Here is a 19,047-nt window from a genome sequence, read left to right on the forward strand (position 1 = left end):
TATACCTTAAAAATATACAATAAATTCATTAAAAATAAAAATAGTCTGGGCACAGTGGCTCACACCTGTAATTCCAGCACTTTGGAAGGCCGAAGCAGGTGGATCATTTGAGGCTCAGGACTTCAAGACCAGCCTGGCCAACATGGTGAAACCCCATCTCTACTAAAAATACAAAAATTAGCTGGGCAGTAGTAGCATGCGCCTGTAATCCCAGCCATTCAAGAGGCTGAGGCAGGAGAATCCCTTGAGCCTGGGAGGTGGAGGTTGTGGTGAGCGGAGATCAGGCCACTGCACTCTAGTCTGGGTTGAGAGAGTGAGACCCTGTCTGAAAATATAAATAAATAAATAAAAATAAACAAAACCCAGTATAGACAGTAGACCTAGACATAACAACTAAAACTATACAGCTCCTATAAGAAAACCTAGAACTCCAAATTTTCAAACTTGTGGCAGGCAAAGATTTGTTAGTGAGCTCATGGAAAGAATTAATTATAAAAGAAAAAACTGATAGATTGGACTTCATTAAAAAAAACCTTCTGTTCATCAAAATATTTTTGAGAAAAAAATGGGCAAGCCATAGCCTTAAATATTTGCAAAATATGTAACTGACAAAGGGTTTGGATCCAGAATATACAAAAATAAGCCCTTAGAACTTGATTTTTTAACAGACAACTCAGGCCGGGTGCAGTGGCTCACGCCCTATAATCCCAGCACCATTCTGGGAGGCTGAGGAGGGTGACACCTGAGGTCAGGAGTTCCAGAGCAGCCTGACTAACAAGGTGAAACCCAGTCTCTACTAAAACTACAAAAATTAGGGCGGGGTGGTGGGCACTTGTAATCTCAGCTACTTGGAAGGCTGAGGCAGGAATCACTGGAACCCGGGAGGTGGAGGTTGCAGTAAGCCAAGATCGCATCATTGCACTCCAGCTTGGGTGACAGAAATGAAGAAGAAGAAAAAAGAAAAGAAAAGAAGAAGAAGGAGAAGGAGAAGGAGAAAGGAAGAAGGAAGAAGGAAGAAGGGGAAGGAGAAGGAGAGGAAGAGGAAGAGGAAGACGAAAAGAGGAAGAGGAATTAAAAAAATAAAAAGACAACTCAATGTTAGAATTGGAGACTTGACCAAATGGTAAACAGAAGATATTCAAATGGCCAAAATAAACTATATAAACAAGAACTCAGTTTTTAGAACACTAAAAGGATTGTCAACATCAGGTGTTACCAAGAATGTGGAGCAAGTAGGACACTTATACATTGTTGTGAGAGTATAAAATGGTATAACCACTTTGGAAAAGTATTTCACTGTTTCTTAAAAAGTTAAACATCTACCCAATAACCCAATAATTCCATTTTTAGGTATTTTCACGAGAGAAATTAAAACATACATCTACCAAAAGGCTCACACAAAAATGTTCATACCAGCTTTACTCTTAATATCCCCAGACTGAAAATACTCAAGTATCCCTCAACATGTGAATTGATAAACAGATCATTATGGTATATTCATATACTAGAGCCTTACTTGGAAAAAAAAGAACTACTTAGATACACAGCAACCTAGAAAATCTCAAAAACATTAATGTTGAATGCAAGAAGCTAGACTCAAAAGAATACTTACTTTATGAACCTACTTATGACACACCAGAATAGGGAAAGTTAATCTATATTGACAGAAATCAGAGCAATGCCTATGTATGTGTGTGGTGGGGATTTGAGGGCTTAAGGTTTACTTGGTAAACAGCACAAGGTAACTCTTAGGGTTAACAGATATATCTTCTGTTTTGATTAAGGTATTGGTAACTAGGGTTTATACATTTTCAAAATGTATTTCTAAATATAATTTAAAATATATATTTCATTTATATAAATTGTACCTCATTAAAACATCTGCCATGGTATTTTTATTTCTTAGATATGTTGAAAGTAACATTTACGTTGGTTTTTTTTTTGTTTTTTTTTGAGACAGAGTTTCGCTCTTGTTACCCAGGCTGGAGTGCAATGGCGCAATCTCGGCTCACCGCAAACTCCACCTTCTGGGTTCAGGCAATTCTCCTGCCTCAGCCTCCTGAGTAGCTGGGATTACAGGCACACACCACCATGCCCAGCTAATTTTTTGTATTTTTAGTAGAGACGGGGTTTCAACATGTTGACCAGGATGGTCTTGATCTCTTGACCTCGTGATCCACCCGCCTCAGCCTCCCAAAGTGCTGGGATTACAGGCTTGAGCTACCGCACCCGGCCTTACATTGTTATATTTACATTTTGTTTTGTAAATGTCAATATATACACTACTATGTGAATTGCAACCTTACAACTCTTTAAATACAGAATGAAAAATTTGTATATATATAATAAAAATGTTGAAATATCAACCTAATATGAGAGGAGAAACACAGTTTTTCAACATTCTTCTAGATGTATTCAGACAAAAAGATTTACAACCATTTATCACACACACTATTCTATAATCTTTTTCTTTTTAAATGTGACCATATTAATTTTGACTTGAAGAATCATGATGAATTTCATAAAGGAAGTTTCCCTAATCCATATTTGAAAGCTGGGAATACAATAGGCAAACAAGGGGTGGGGATAAGGGTAGACTGTCAAGCAAATTCCCTTATTTGGGAATTTGTACTAAGTACTAAGTACTAAGGCAGAAAACTGTAGATTTTATTTGAGGATTACCATATAAGTCTAAATATAGCTAACTTTTAGAGTCTCCAAAGCAATATGATAATACAAACTAATCTGTGGTCATATTGCAGATATCTTTTGAAAGATACACTTTGAGCTCTGTAATTTATTATAGGCAACAAGAAGGCATTGAAGGTTTTTTGAGTGGTTAAGTGCCATGCTGTGTTTAGGATAAATCAGCAAAGTGGGGTGATATAGTAGAAAGAGAACTGGAACTTAAGATCAAAAGACTTTGGTTGAATGCCTAGCTTTTGCACTTACTATTAACCTTACAAAATTTCTATAGCCTTCATTTTCTTCATTCACGTATTTTTAAATACATGATTAAAGTTTCATTAAGACAATCTCTAAAATTCTTTAAAATATTCTGTGATCATATGAGATGGAATTTGTAGCAATGAGATCAGCAAGAATGCTCCTGAAATAGAATTAGGGAGTGGTAACAAAAGTGAGAACCTAGTAAGTAACACTGAAAATGGAAAGGAAGAGGTTGAATATGAGAGATGCTATAAAAATAAACAACTAATTGAATGCAAGAATAAGGGAGAATGAAGAGCTACAGATGCTTAGGAAGTTTTGAATCTGAGACAGCCTACTTCCGTGGGCATCATAGTCTGGACTCTAGTGCTACTCGCACATTTAGTCTTGAAAGCTTTAGAAACAAGTACTCTGAAAATGACAGCTCAACCTGGAGATTATATTTAGAAATATATACTAAAACTCTTACATTTTTAAAATTATTTGAGTTTGTCTAAACATGATTTTTTTTCTTTTTGTTTTTAACAGATAAGGTCTTGTTCTATCACCCAGGCTGGAGTGCAGTGGCATGATCACAGCTTGCTACAACCTTGAACTCCTGGGCCCAAGCAATCCTCTTCTTCAGCCTCCCAAAGTACTAGGATTATAAGCATAAGTGACCACACCCAGACTAAACATGTTTTTTTTTTTAAATACCTTTTAAAACAGGAAGCTGACGATAAGCTGCAAGTTTTGGCTGAAATATATTTTCCATTAGAACTCGTTCCATAAAAAATAAGTCCTGATGAAATCTGTCAGATTTTAATATCACATCTGAGAGGTCTTCCTCATCTTCATGGATTTTTGCCAGAATTACATTTTCTATGTCCATTAGAGAACTAGATTCACTACCTATAAAATACAAACATGATAACAATGTAAAATATTCAAATAGATGATTCATACATTCTAAAGATTTTTAAAACGACATTTCATTTGTATTTCTTTTCCTTGAGTTTTCAACAACTTTAATAGATATTTATTGAATATCTTATGTACCAAACACATGAAAGATGCACATATCTCATTTTGGAATTCTTAACCATTGAAAACTATACTATTTTTCAGAAGATAGGCAATGATAAACTCCTGAGGTAATTTTTATTTTTATTCTTTTAAATTCAAGTTGAAATAAGATGATCAGTCTTCAGAAAAACGTCTGATTTGATGACTGCTATCAATCATCAAATGATGAAGCTGCTATAACAAATCACAGTAACTTAAAACAATTCAAAATTTACCTTATACAGTTCAGTAGATTAGTGGCCTAACAGATGTCACTGAACTAAAACCAAGAAGTTGACAGGGCTTTGTTCCTTTCTAAAGGTTTTAAAGGAGCATTTGTTTCCTTGATATTTTCAGTTTCTGGGAGCCACCACCACTTTTCCTTCATCTTCAAAGACAGAACATTGATTGCACTCCCACTGATCTTCTTCTGTCGTCACATCTCTCTCCCACACCACAGCTAGAAAAGGTCTTTTACTTTTTAGTATCCCATGTGATTAGACTGGGCCCAATAATATTATCCAGGATAATCTCTCCATCTAAAGATCCCTATTGTAATCACACCCGGAATATTCCTTTTGGTATGTTAGGTAATATATTTGCAGGTTCCAGGGATTGGGATGTGCACAAGTTTGGGGACTAATGTTCTGCCTACCATACTACTTAGCAAATTCTTATTTTAAAAATAGAATGAAGGAAACTCTTGCTTCTTTATCTTTATAGACGGAGGGAAGATATTTTCCCTATGCCTCCTGCTAAATTCAACTAAAAACACTGGAAATTTTAGAAAATAACAAACATAAGCAGTCTTTGAAAGGTGAAGAGAAGAAATGGGTATTATTTTTGCTTCATATATTCCAGATATGGAGCTGAAGAAGTCAGCAATCTAGGAATACTGATGATGAAACAGGCAAGAAAAAAAAATCCCCAAAAGAAGCCTCCTCTCTTTAGCCAAAGGACCAGGAAAAGCATAGCCTTGAAAGAAAGCAGGCTTTTAGATGGTAGCCGTTCTACTCCAGCCAAGCACAGAAAAACTGTAGCCCCATCCATGTGGCAAAGGCCAAGTGGGAGCCTAGTCTTCCACCCTCACCAGGTTCTAACAAGGCATCCCAAGTCCCTGACCTTTCACTGTGTATGATGTCAGAGAAGGTCCAGCAGGCAGGCAGGACTTTCATCCCCTCCAAACATGACAGTGATCACCTTCCCACAATGGTCAATGGAGACCAGCTGGGAACCTGGAAATCCAACCTATCCAGCAGTAACAGAATATACTTCCCTCTGCCTGTTGGTGTTGTCAGAGTTGAACTGGTAAAGAGTCAAAACTTTCATCACTGCCCAGCAATAAGGAGAACAACCTCCACTCTGTAGTGACAGTACAGGCCGAATATGTAGCACTAATGAAGCATTCGTATAACCTCCCAGCCACGGTGTTGTCAATGGAAACCAGAGCTCCTGTCACTGCCCCATAGTAATAAAGACACCACTTCCCCTGAGGTCACTGGAGGTCAAGTGAATATAGACTTCTACCCCCCACCTGGCAATAATCAGGCAGTGACTTCCACTTTCCCCTGCCAGAACAGTGTCAAACAAAGCCTGCTAAAATGGAAGCTTAGAAAACATCCAGACTCTTACAATGCCCAAAATGTCCAGGTTTCAATGAAAGCTACTCATTATACCAAGAACCTTAACTTGGATGGAAAAAAATCCCTATACACCAACATAAATGTTGGAATTATCTGACAAAGCTTTTTTTGTTGTTGTTTTTGGGGTTTGCTTTGAAAAGGAGTTTTGCTCTTATTGCCCAACTGGGGTGCAATGGTGCAATCTCAGCTCACCGCAACCTCCACCTCCTGGGTTCAAGTGATTCTCCTGCCACAGCCTCCTGAGTAGCTGGGATTACAGGCATGTACTACCATACCTGGATAATTATGCATTTTTAGTAAAGACAGGGTTTCTCCATGTTTGTCAGGCTGGTCTCAAACTCCCAACCTCAGGTGATTTGCTCACCTCAGCCTCCCAAAGTGCTAGGATTACAGGCATGAGCCACTGAGCCCAGCCCAAAGAGTTTAAAGCAAACATCATAAAAATCCTTCAACAAGTATTTATGAAGACACTTGAAACAAATGAAAAAAATAGAAAGTATCATCAAAGGAATAGAAACTCTTAGCAAATGAATAGAAAGTCTTAACAAATGAAAAGAAGAACCAAGTGGAAATATTAGGAGTGAAAAACATAACTAAAATTTAAGACTCAATGGATGGGTTCAACAGCAGAATGGAAGAAAAATAAATCAGTAAACTGGAAAAAAGAGAGAAACGGGGGGGCCTGAAAAAGTACTTAAAGAAATAATAGCTGAAAACTCCCAAAATTTGTCAAAGGACAACAACAAACATAGCAAGAAACTGAATAAATCACAATGAAGAGAAATTCAAAGAAATGCACAGCAAGACACATCATATTAAAATTTCTAAGAACAGAAGACCAAAAAAAAAAAAAATCTAGAAAGCAGCAAGAGAGAAATGACACCATGTCCTTAGTGGGAAAATAATTTGAATAGCAGCAGATTTCTCATTAGAAACTCTGGAGGCCAGAGGAAAGTGGCACACATTCTCTGAGTTCTGAGTGGAAAGAATGGTCAACCCAGAATTCTATACCCAGTGTCCTTTCCTATAAGAATTATCCTGTAGGAATAAAGAGGAAATTAAGATACTGTATTCTCGGATTTGTCTCAAAAAAAAAAAATCTTCCCTAAAGAATGGCTAAAGGCAGTTCTCTAAACAGGAAAAAAATGAGAAAGGAATTTTAGAACATCTGAAAGGAAAAAAGAACAATGGAAAGAGTGAAAATATGGATAAATATACTTTATTCTTCTTTTGAGTTTTCTTAATTATGTTTGATGAAGCAAAAATTATTACATCATTTAATATAGTTTTAAATGTCTAAATACTAAATGTTATATATCTAAATCTTTCTAAATACTTAGAAGAAATATTTAATACACATATAAATGGGGTGGAAGCTAAAGGCAGGTAAGGTTTCTATACTTTGCTTGAACTGGTAAAATGTCAACATCTATGGACCATTATGTATGCATAATGGAATATGTAAAGTAAACGATAAAAAAAAGCTGCCCATAAACTCAAAGTACTACAGGTAAATTAAAATGTTTGAGGAAGCAGCAAGAAAGCAGGAAGAAGATAAGAGAGAAACAAAAACAGACAGAATAAACAGAAAACAACAGCAGACTTAAAGGCTAACATGCCAATAAAAAATTAAATACGAATGGTCTACATATGCCAATTTAGAGCCAAAGACTGGCAGAAAAGAAGCTGAATTTAAAAACATGACTCAAACATGTCTACAATAAATTTGCTTCAAATATACAATATAGATAGGTTGAAAGTAAACAAATAAAAAAAGATATAGTAGGCAAACATTAACCAAAAGAAAGCGGGAGGGGTTATAGCAATATCATATAAAGTGGACTTCAGAGGAAAGAAAATTACCAGGGACAAATAGCAACATTATGTTATGATTGCACCAAGAAGACATAGCAATAATTAATGTTTATGCAAAACAATGAGGCTATAAAATATGTAAAGTAAAAATTATTAGAACTGAAAAGAGAAATAATGGTTAAATAAAATGTTGATAGAATAAAGAGATAGAAAATCAGCAAGGGTATATATGAATTCAATAACATCATCAACTAAAAAGATGTAACTAACATTTATATAATATTCCACCTAATAAGAGCAGAATACACATCCTAGGCGAAATACAAACCTTAACAAATTTAAAAGAAGAGAAATCATAGTGTGTTCTATAATCACAGTGGAATCAAACTAGAAATCAGTAATAGAAAGATAACAGGAAGATCTCCAAACACTTGGAATCTTAGTAGAAAGAGCCAGTGTGGCACTTTGGGAGGCCGAGGTGGGTGGATCACGAGGTCAAGAGATAGAGACCATCCTGGTCAACCTGGTGAAACCCCGTCTCTACTAAAAATACAAAAAATTAGCTGGGCATGGTGGCGCATGCCTGTAATCCCAGCTACTCCGGAGGCTGAGGCAGAAGAATTGCTTGAACCCAGGAGGCAGAGGTTGCAGTGAGCTGACGTCACGCCACTGCACTCCAGCCTGGGGCCTGGTGATGGAGTGAGACTCTGTCTCAAAAAAAAAAAAAAAAAAAGAAAGAAAGAGCCAGTCTGAAAAGGCTACATATTGTATGACTCCAATTATATGACAATTGGAAAGGACAAAATTATAAAGACAATAAAAATTAAAATATCATTGACTATCAAAGGTACAGGAGAAAGGAGAAATGATGAATAGGCGGGGCACAGGGGATATTTAGGACAGTTAAACTATTAATTTTTTGCTGTATAAAACTGTAATGGTAGAAACATGCTGTTATGCATTTGTTAAAATACAAAGAACTATACAACACAAAGAATGGAACTTAATGTCAGCTAAGAATTTTAATTAATAATAATATATCAATATTTGTTTACCAATTATAACAAATATACCACATTAATGCAAAATATTAATAATAGGGGCCACTGGGTACAGAAAGTAGAGAGATGAAATGATTTTATGGATCTCTCAATATTATATGCTCAATTTTTCAGTAAATCGAAGACTGTACTAGAAAATTCTATTAACCAATTTTCTGTTGATTAATAGAACGCACTATTTCAGAAGAAAAAAATCATTTGTCTCTATCAATTAAGATATGGTCTTACATTCAAAGGTAAAAGGTAAATATTATTGGACTCTTTTCCCCTTTGAGTATGACAAATAGTAGGTTAAATGCCACTTGTATAATACATTCAAAGTTTAAATGGAATAAAAATATTTCTTAAATCAAATATGGAGAATATTTAATTATTTGTCTTTGTGTTTCTACTATAAAAATCTGAGTCAAAAGGATCTTAGAAGTGACCAGTCTTAGTTTTCATCTGAATTGCCTTTACATTTTCAATAAATCTGATTATTCAGCTTTGTTCCTATATTTTCCTATTTTTTAACTTTCTTTTCCTAGTTCCAGTTTCCCCTACTCCCTTGACTGGCTATAATACTAAAATAAAATGTATCTTTATTTTCTATTATAGTTATTGAATATGCTTTTATAATCCCTTTTGATTTTTAAAAGCACACCCATACACGCATCAAATACTGTGAAAGATTCACAAATCGAGATTTATTTTTTGTGGGGGACTTTCCACTTGCACATTTTTGTAAGCCAATGGCCTTAATGGTGTGGAAAAGATAGATCTAATACAAAGTCCCAGTGTAATTTTCAGTCTAAGATTGGCTTCTTCTGAGAAGTTTTTGATAGCGTCTAAAACCAAACCTATTGTATAGAGACATTCATACTTAACAAAAACAATGTTACTAAATAATTTATTTTTCCCCTTCATTGGTCTCTGGGAAAATTAACTATTCTTCATTATAAACAACTTTCAGTAAAACATAGGTCTAGTCTACATGACTGTAAACACAGATAAAGAACCAAGGAGGCCAGGCGTGGTGGCTCACGCCTATAATCCCAGCACTTTGGGAGGCCGAGGCGGGTGGATCACGAGGTCAAGAGATTGAGACCATCTTGGTCAACGAGGTGAAATCCCGTCTCTACTAAAAATACAAAAATTAGCTGGGCATGGTGGTGCGTGCCTGTAGTCCCAGCTACTCGGGAGGCTGAGGCAGGAGAACTGCTTGAACCCAGAAGGCGGAGTTTGCGGTGAGCCGAGATCCTGCCATTGCACTCCAGTCTGGGTAACAACAGTGAAATTCCATCTCAAAAAAAAAAAAGAACCAAGGAATATAGGCCACTTTGAAAGTTAAGATTCAAAGAGACTAGTAAATGAGATTTTTAAAAAGGAACAAGTTGAAAGGTCTCATGGATCTATAGTCTCCTAAGGACATGTAGTCAATTATAAATAAGGTAATTGTTTTCTGGAAATTATTAATTCTCTTTAAATTTGTTATTTCAAAATACTTATACTTACTGATTTACTGAACTTGAAAATATTCCATTTGTCTTTGGGTCAAAATTAGTGAAAGTAGAAACATTTCCATTTAACTGTAAAAATTTGCCAAAATGTCAAAGAATTTATCAGGTTTAAGTTATTCTAAAATGAGGACCATCTCCTAAATGCAGTAATATAATTTTATAAGAAAAAGATACAACATTTCAAAATAGGAAAAGTAAAAGTAGATAACCATAAACTATTCAGAAATGGAATTTAACAAACTTCTTATAGCTGGACTTGTAACAATTCTTCCACATTGCAAAGTAATTTGGAAAGTTAGAACTTTGTACTGATTTTAATTATAACATTTTTTCTTAAAAATTAAAATGCCAAAAGCTAAAGTTGTAATGTAGGGTTTCTCAACCATGGCAGTACAGGTACTGTATTTTGGGTTGAAAATTCTTTGTTGCAGGAACTGTCCTGTGTACTCAAAGATTTTTGGCGGTGTCCCCAGCAGATGCCCTCATAGTCATGAAAAACAAGAATGTCTCCAGACATCCAAATGTCCTCAGGGAAAGTAAAATAGTCCCAAATTAAGAGCCACTGCTGTTAATGTAAAAATCAGTTTAAGTTGTCATAGAGCTAGTATACATTCTTTTTCTCATAAATAATCTAACTGAAAGAAAGGAAGATAGAAAATGATGGAACTCACATGTGTAAAAGAGAGCTTAAGAACAAGTAAAAGTGCTCAAGAGAAAGAGAGAAACTAAAAACTCTTGACAGATATACGAGAAAAACATAAATTTTTCAGTCAAGTCCAAGACCATGTGATATAGAGTAACAGTGCTATTTCTGAGTAAAAGCTGTACTTTTCATGGTCCATCAGAAAGAAAATTTTTTGTAACTGCCAAAAAAGAATTTATTAAAAATCCCATGTTAAAGTCATTCAAAAAACTGAAATACATGAGATCTTACTTTTTTCTGTAGTGCTCCCTGCCAATCTTTGCTCCCGATCTTTAGGAAGTCCATTTGCTTTACTACTTGACTCAGCTAAAGTTTGTTTTACTGATAAAGATAAAATTTCCATAGCATTGTAAGAGTCATACAAATCCCAGGCAGTGGACATTATGCCTAAACAAAGAGACAGAAAGGTAAAAATTGTTTTAAACCAAATTCCAACATTTTAGCTTTATACTTAACTAGTCACAGAAAAATCTAAGATAAGAATATCTGCTGTTGCCTGATGCAGTTGCCCATGCCAGCTACTTGGTCCACCTGAGGCAGGAGGATCACTTGAGGCCAGGAGTTGGAGGCAGTAGTGTACTATGAGCATACCTGAAAACAGTCACTGCACTCTAGCCTAGACAACATAGTAATTGCTCGCCTTTAAAGAAATTAAAAATTTAAAAAGAATCTATTATTTATTTATTAATACTACTGTTTTACAGAGTAACAGAAAGTAGATAGAAATGACAAAGAAATACATCATGAGGACACCTCAAGAAAGCCTTAGTCATCACACTATTAGTATCTACAAACACTTTAGTGCTTTATGGCTAACTCCAAATTATCTTCACAATCCTTTCTGACCATCACACCTCCCTCCCCTCTGCCCCACAACTGTGCTGCATAATCTCATCAATCTGTCTCTGTAGGGCTGCCTTGGTGATACGCATCTGGACAACTATGTTAAAACAAGACTTTTATGTTCCTTTATTTATGATTAATACATAATATGTCATTATCAACAGATATTTGCAAGCATCAGATACCATTTTTATCAAGTAGAATTTCCTATATACCTATTATGTGAAAAGCTTGTACCTGCTGGGAAAATTGATACTCTGATCTCAAGAAGCTTGTAGAGTAGTATGGTTATTATCTTCTTTTTTAAAATTACAGTTTAGGTTAAATTTATTCAAATCATCAAAAATATAACAATGGTTTGCAAACAAATATTGGCAATGTTATTTATCTTTAAATAATAACTTAAAAACTTCAAGTCTCTTTCACTGCTGATTTATGCTTAGGCAGCAATTATTTTATCAGTGATCATGTAACAACATATTCAAATATGCTAAATTTACCAATTTTTCAGTTAAAGGATGGTGATTTAATAAATAATTCTTTTCCTTAAAAATCAAAACAATATAGATCTAGTAAATGCAGTTACCTAATTGTTACAACTATCATTCTCCTAATACAAAATTGAGGAGCTCTAGTAATGTAATGTTTTCAATGGGTAAGAATGGTTTTTTGGCCAGGAGCGGTGGCTCACGCCTGTAATCCCAACACTTCGGGAGGCCGAGGCGGGGGGATCACGAGGTCAAGAGATCGAGACCATCCTGGTCAACATGGTGAAACCCCGTCTCTACTAAAAATACAAAAAAAAAAATTAGCTGGGAGTGGTGGCGCGTGCCTGTAGTCCCAGCTACTCAGGAGGCTGAGGCAGGAGAATTGCCTGAACCCACGAGGCAGAGGTTGCAGTGAGCCAAGATCGCACCATTGCACTCCAGCCTGGGTAACAAGAGCGAAACTCCGTCTCAAAAAAAAAAAGAATGTTTTTTTTTTGTTTCTGTTTCTGTTTTTTTTGTTGTTTGTTTGTTTTTGGTTTTTGAGATGGAGTCTTATTGTGTTGTCCAAGCTGTAGTGCAATGGCGCAATCTTGGCTTACAGCAATCTCCGCCTCCAGGGTTCAAGCGATTCTCCTGCCTTGGCCTCCCGAGTAGCTGGGACTACAGGCATGTGCCACCACTAGTGGCTAATTTTTGTATTTTTAGTAGAGACGGGGTTTCACCATATTGCTCAGGCTGGTATCAAACTCCTGACATCATGATCCACCCGCCTTGGCCTCCCAAAGTGCTGGGATTACAGGGGTGAGCCACCATGCCTGGCCCGGTTTTGTTTTTTTAAGATGGAGTTTGGCTTTGTCGCCCAGGCTGGGGTGCAGTAATGTGATCTCATCTCACCGCAGCCTGTGCCTCCTGAGTTTAAGTGATTCTCCTGCCTCAGCCTCCCCAAGTACCTGGGATTACAGGCACCCATACCATGCTGGGCTAATTTTTGTATTTTAAATAGAGATGGGGTTTCACCATGTTGGCCAGGCTGGTCTTGATCTCCTGACCTTAAGTGATCCACCTGTCGTGGCCTCCCAAAGTGCTGAGATTACAAGTGTGAGCCTCCATGCCCAGCCTCAATGGGTAAGAATGTTAACTCAAATTTCTTAATGCTATTTCTATCTCAATGAACTTATTTTTAAGGCCATCTAACAAAGTCATGCACAGAATACCTAGTGTATTTTGCTCAACTGAAAAAAGTACATTTTCCATGTTTATGAAGCGAACTTAGAAATTACATCTTTGAATACTGAATTACTCAACTTTCTTTTTCTTTCCTTTAACTGAAAGTTTAGTAAGTTTAGCATATAGGAATATACTATTACATGGTCACTAATAATTGTTACATAAATAAATATGTCTATTATAAATAAGCAATACAATATGTTTGGATAGTTAAGAGTTGCCTCTTATTTGTAGATAACAAACTACTGCTAATTTTAGTTTGGGTACTATAGTTACATTTGTTCATTTTAACAAGTTTAACCTAGGAAACAGAAAATCTCAAACCTGTCAAATTGTATGCATCAACATGTGCAGTTTTGTATATTAATTATAACTCAATAAAGCGGTTTAAAAAAAATCTCAAAATTCATGCCCTAATATTATGTAAAAGATGGGTAATAATGAATGACTGTGACTTCCCAATTTTATAATTATAAGATATCAAAGAAAGCTTATTAACTGGTATCAGAAAAAAAGCATTCCAAACTGTGTCTTTTTTTTTTTTTTTTTTTTAGCATTTCTCACTCTAATACACATTTAAATAGTCGTTAAAGGGCAAAAATATGTAAGTGCTGACAGATGGAGATTGGCTAGTTAAGAGGTAATGTGGAGGAGATATGGGCAGTTCACAATTAGTGTCTGCTGTAAAAGAAGAGAAACTTTAAAAGAGCAAGGTAATGATCATCCCAAAAGTCAGGAGAGTGGCTACTTCTGTTAGAGGTGGCTAGAAGAAAGGCGGTTGTGATAGGAGAGTGTCCAGGGGCTTCTAATCAACGGGGGATGTTCTATTTCTTATCCTGGCTGGTAAGTACATGGTATTGATTTTTCTTCACACTATACATATATATGTTATACACTCTTCTTTTTGCAGTATATATATGTTTCAAAATAAAGTCTTTAAATAATGAAAGACAGTTTACACTAAAGAATTTAGATGCATATTATGTAAATATTAAGATTTTCTGGATGCTGGGCGTGGTGGCTCATACTGGTAAGCCCAGCGCTTTGGGAGGCCAAGGTGGGTAGATCACTTGAGGTCAGGAGTTTGTTTGAGACCAGCCATGCCAACATGGTGAAACCCCATCTCTATTAAAAATACAAAAACTAGCCCCGCGTGGTGACATGTGCCTGCAATCCCAGCTACTCGGGAGGCTGAGGCACGAGAATCAGTTGAACCTGGGAGGCAGAGATTGCAGTGAGCAGAGATAATGCCATTTCACTTCAGCCTGGGTGTCAGAGTGAGACTCTGCCTCAAGAAAAACAACAACAACAACAAAAATTTATGGATCAATAAAAGTGTACATCTTCCCTGCCTGATTTTGGATAAAACTGAAAGAGACCCAAGAATCAGAGAAATGGAGATCCAAATATTACCTTTATTACTGGTAAGTCTAATTGGAAAATGTAGCCTTAACGCTGCAACTAAATGGACTTGATAATTCTTCCTTCCAGAATATAGGGAGGAATTACCAACCAGGAATTGGCACAGCTAGACAAGCACAGTCCTCCTCCATAGGAGTAAGAACAGCCCATATTGCATGCTTTCTGCCAGTAAACAGACTTAACAAAAAGTGACTTATCCAGAAGTGACTGAGCTTCATTCCTTCTTCTAAATTATTTTATCAAATTAGTCACTTCTCTTTTTCTGGAAATGAGTAAATAATGTATAAAAAGAGGCCAAACGTGTTAATTTAGCAGTTCTTTCTGTAAAGGTTCACAAAAAGGAAGGAGTAAGTTTTCCCTAACAGTATACATATAGTAATTTATGCTAAAAGTAGCATTTCAAATTATTGAGCTTCAGCTTATCTATAGAAGCCTGTTGAAAAGGAAATCAGGAACTGCATTAAGAATGGTAAAGGTGGCAGGATGTGGTGGCTCTTGCCTCATCCCAGCACTTTAGGAGGTTGAGGCCAGTGGTTCACCTGAGGTCAGGAGTCTGAGACCAGCCTGGCCAAGATGGTAAAACACCATTTCTACTAAAAATACAAAAACTAGGCAGGCGTCATGGTGGAAGCTTATAATCCCAGCTACTCAAGAGGCTGTGGAAGGAGAATCGCTTGAAACCAGGTGGCGATGGTTGCAGCAAGCTAAGATTGTGCCACAGCACTCCAGCCTAGGCAACAGAATGAGTCTCAAAAAAACAAACAAACAAAAAGGTAAAGGCAAGCTAGATACAGAAAAAAATCAGACCTATGATATGTCTAAGTATTCTGTCTTCAGGTTAAAAAGATTGTATAATGTCAGCAAGCATCTAGGTTATGATAGTGATCAATGTGCCAGTCTCAAGTCACATTGTTTTAATGTAAATTGGTTGCCCTCTGTGTTTGGTGAACAGCTGAAATCCTAGGCTGTTCAGTCATTTTCCTTCTGGGAACTACTATCACCTCACTCCTATGCCTTGTTCAATGTATTTTATTGTTTTCCTCTTTTTTGTTTCACAATTGGTTTTGGCTGAGCACATCCTTGACTTCTTGAAAAAAATATACAGGAGAGGTAAATTATTTTGATACTTTACATGTATGAAAATGTCTTTATTCTACCCTCATACTTGATATTCACTTGGATGTAGTTTCTAGACTGGAAATTACTTACCTTCTAAATTTCAAAGGCAGTTGTATTAGTCCATTGTCACGCTACTATGAAGACATACCCAAGACTGGGTAATTTATAAAGAATGTTAATTGACTCACAGTTACACATTGCAAGGGAGGCCTCAGGAAATTTATAATCATGGCAGAAGACGAAAAAGGCATATCTTACATGGCGGCAGGTGAGAGAAGTGAATGACAAGCGAAGGGGGAAGCCACTTATAAAACCATCAGCTCTCATGAGTACTCACTCACTATCAAGAACAATATGAGGGTAACACCCCCATGATTCTATTATCTCCACCTCTTCCCTCTTACAACACATAGAAATTATGGGGATTACAATTCAAGATGAGATTTGGGTGGGAACACAGCCAAATATCAGCAGTGTTCTATTACATTCTTGTTTCCAGCCAGTCTGATGTCTTGTTCTCTACACTGACCTATTTATTTTTCTCTCTGGTAGCTTGTTGACATTTTCTGTCCATCACATTCAAAAATTTCATTTATTAGTAATATGCTGGCACTTGTTGTTCCCCTTCAATCACCAACTTTTGACTTTCAAGTGTGAGAGGTTTTACTGAATGATCTCTTCCCCTCTATTTTCTATTTTAGGAACCATTATTGACTATTGAACTTCCTGGACTGGTCCTCTAATTTTACTTTTTCTCTTGAATTTTCCATCTCTTTGTTTTTCTTCTCTATTTCTTGGAGACTTTTTTTTTTTTTACTTTATCTTCCATATATTTTATTAAGCTAACAAGATCCCTTTATTCTTTGAATGTTCTTTTTAAAGAATATTCTGTTCTTGTTCCATGAATGCAACAGATTCTGACAGCATTTGGTCAGTTTTGGGGGCATTTCTGTGGGACATGTTGTCAGAACTACCTACTCTGCCATTTTTGTTCCAGGATAATCCTGGAACAATTTTTTCAGTTGATGCTCTTGAGGTAGCTAAGTAGACATTAATGTCACCTACAAATAATGACAATTTGTTTTTGTCTCTTTATAAATATTAATATCCTAAATCTGTTGCTGTCTTACCGTAATAGTTGGAACCATAAAACAAAGCTGAAAAGTTACTGTAATAACTGACACTATTTCTGGTTCTTATATTTAATGGATCACAGCAATTATTATCTCTAGTAGTTCACCTTTAAGCAAAAATTTTGCTTTTTATTTTAAATATTTTATCAAGAAGAACCATAACATTCCTGTACAGATAATTTCATCAGGAATAAATGCTGAATTGTATCAAGTGCTCATTTTGGCATTTACCATTCATGTTTTACATTAAACCTATAAATATGATTTTGTGATGATGAATCATAGGTTTCCTGATATTTAATAATCTTTATACTCCTAGAATAAGTTGGTGTTACTACAGGGATTCCTAATGCCTTGAGGTTTCAAATTTAGTACTACTATATTTTTAATTTTTCCACATATATATGAGATTAGTTTGTGTTTTATTTGTCATGTTTTGTTTAACCTTGTTTTAAAAACTAGTAAATATCCTCATGTTTTATATAATTTGGAGCAGTTTAAATAATATGACGTGATGGTTAACTTTATGTGTCAACTTGACTGGGCACAAGATGCCTAGCTAGCTGATTAAACATTGTATCTGGGTGTCTCCTGACCTCAGGTGATCCGCCCAATAAAAAAAAAAGAAGATAAAAATAAAAAAACATTGCATCTGGGTGTATCTGTGAGGGTGTATCCACAAGAAATTAGCATTGGAATTGGTGGACCTAGTAAAGCAGATGGCTCTCCCCAATGTGGTGGCCATCATCCAATACATTGAGGGCTGAATAGAACTAAAAGGTGGAGGTTGAATTCATTCTCTGCCTGATTACTTCAGTAGAGGTATCAATTCCCTGCCCTCATTGCTCCTGGTTCTCAGGTCTTCAGAGGCAGACAAGAATTTATACCACTGGCTCTTCAACTCTCAGGGCTTCAAACTACCCCATCAGCTTTCCTATATCTCCAGTTTGCACATGACAGATCATGGTACTTCTCAGCCTCCATAATTACATAGGCCAATGCCCTGCAATAAATCTCTTTATATATAAATCCTAGATATAAAATATAAATCGGCTGGGAGTGGTGGCTCATGCTTATAATCCCAGCACTTGGGGAGGCCAAAGTGGGCAGATCACGAGGTCAGGAGATCGAGACCATCCAGGCCAACATGGTGATACCCCATCTCTACTAAAAATACAAAAATTTAGCTGGGCATGATGGTGGTGCCCGTAGTCCTAGCTACTTTGGAGACTGAGGCACGAGAATCGCTTGAACCCAGGAGGCAGAGGTTGCAGTGAGCTGAGTTCGTGCCACTGCACTCCAGCCTGGTGACAGAGCAAGACTCCATCTCAACAAATAAATAAATAAATCCTAGATATGAATACATATATACATATGTATACACATATATACATACATACATATATATACATACACATATACATATATATATATACACACATATATACATATGTATCCTATTGGTTCTGTTTTTCTGAAGAACCCTAATCCACATGAATATTATAAAGTATTCTCATATTTACAGACTAAACCTCTTAAGTAATTTGACTTTGATCTAGGCCATTTTAAAGGGGTGTATTTTGGTAAAATTTTCCCATTTGTTTGAGTATATATAATTTTATTATTTCTTGGGAAGTTTTTGTAATTTTGAGTTCCATAAAGAATCATTCTTTTATTTTGGAATATTTTAGCATAAAGTTATATACAATAATCCATTTAAAATAATTAAACCCTTTACTTTTGAAAAAATATGAATAGGTTTCCTAGTACGAATTAGAAACCTAAAGTTACATACAGTAATCCATTTAAAAATATCTAAACCCTTTACTACATATTTGGAAAAAATACTAATGTTTCCTAATATGAATTGGTTACGGACTAGAAAAAGTTACTAAATACCATCTAAGTATTCACTTTTCTGGGTCCATCCAAGTTCCCACCAATTCAAAAATTGACAAGAAATAAAATAGTGATCAAAATTGTCTTTAGTAATGGTAATGTTTAGATTGGCTGATATAGTTTAGAAATGCAGCAACAATGAGCTTGATAAGCACAGGCCTAACAATGCTGAGTCCTTCTCGTATAAAATTTACAGCATGGA

At 36.0% G+C, this 19,047-nt stretch overlaps 1 protein-coding gene across 8 annotated transcripts in view; it reads right to left on the reverse strand.

Moving 5' to 3' along the window:
* The window catches only part of DNAI4 (dynein axonemal intermediate chain 4), a 90,993-nt gene that overhangs the window by 27,678 nt on the left and 44,268 nt on the right, over nucleotides 1-19,047 (reverse strand). For 5 of the 8 annotated variants that reach the window (XM_078332185.1, XM_078332184.1, XM_078332186.1 and 2 more), the window contains 2 exons: nucleotides 10,946-11,101; nucleotides 3,646-3,840 (listed from right to left, as the gene is read on the reverse strand). In XM_078332185.1, the coding sequence (XP_078188311.1) occupies nucleotides 3,646-3,840; nucleotides 10,946-11,101 (351 nt within the window). The remainder of the gene's footprint in view (nucleotides 1-3,645; nucleotides 3,841-10,945; nucleotides 11,102-19,047) is intronic. The other 3 variants (XM_078332181.1, XM_078332180.1, XM_078332187.1) reach the window with 1 other exon arrangement.

The sequence above is a fragment of the Callithrix jacchus genome, chromosome 7, assembly GCF_049354715.1.
Source record: "Callithrix jacchus isolate 240 chromosome 7, calJac240_pri, whole genome shotgun sequence".
In the NCBI taxonomy this organism is placed as follows: domain Eukaryota; kingdom Metazoa; phylum Chordata; class Mammalia; order Primates; family Cebidae; genus Callithrix; species Callithrix jacchus.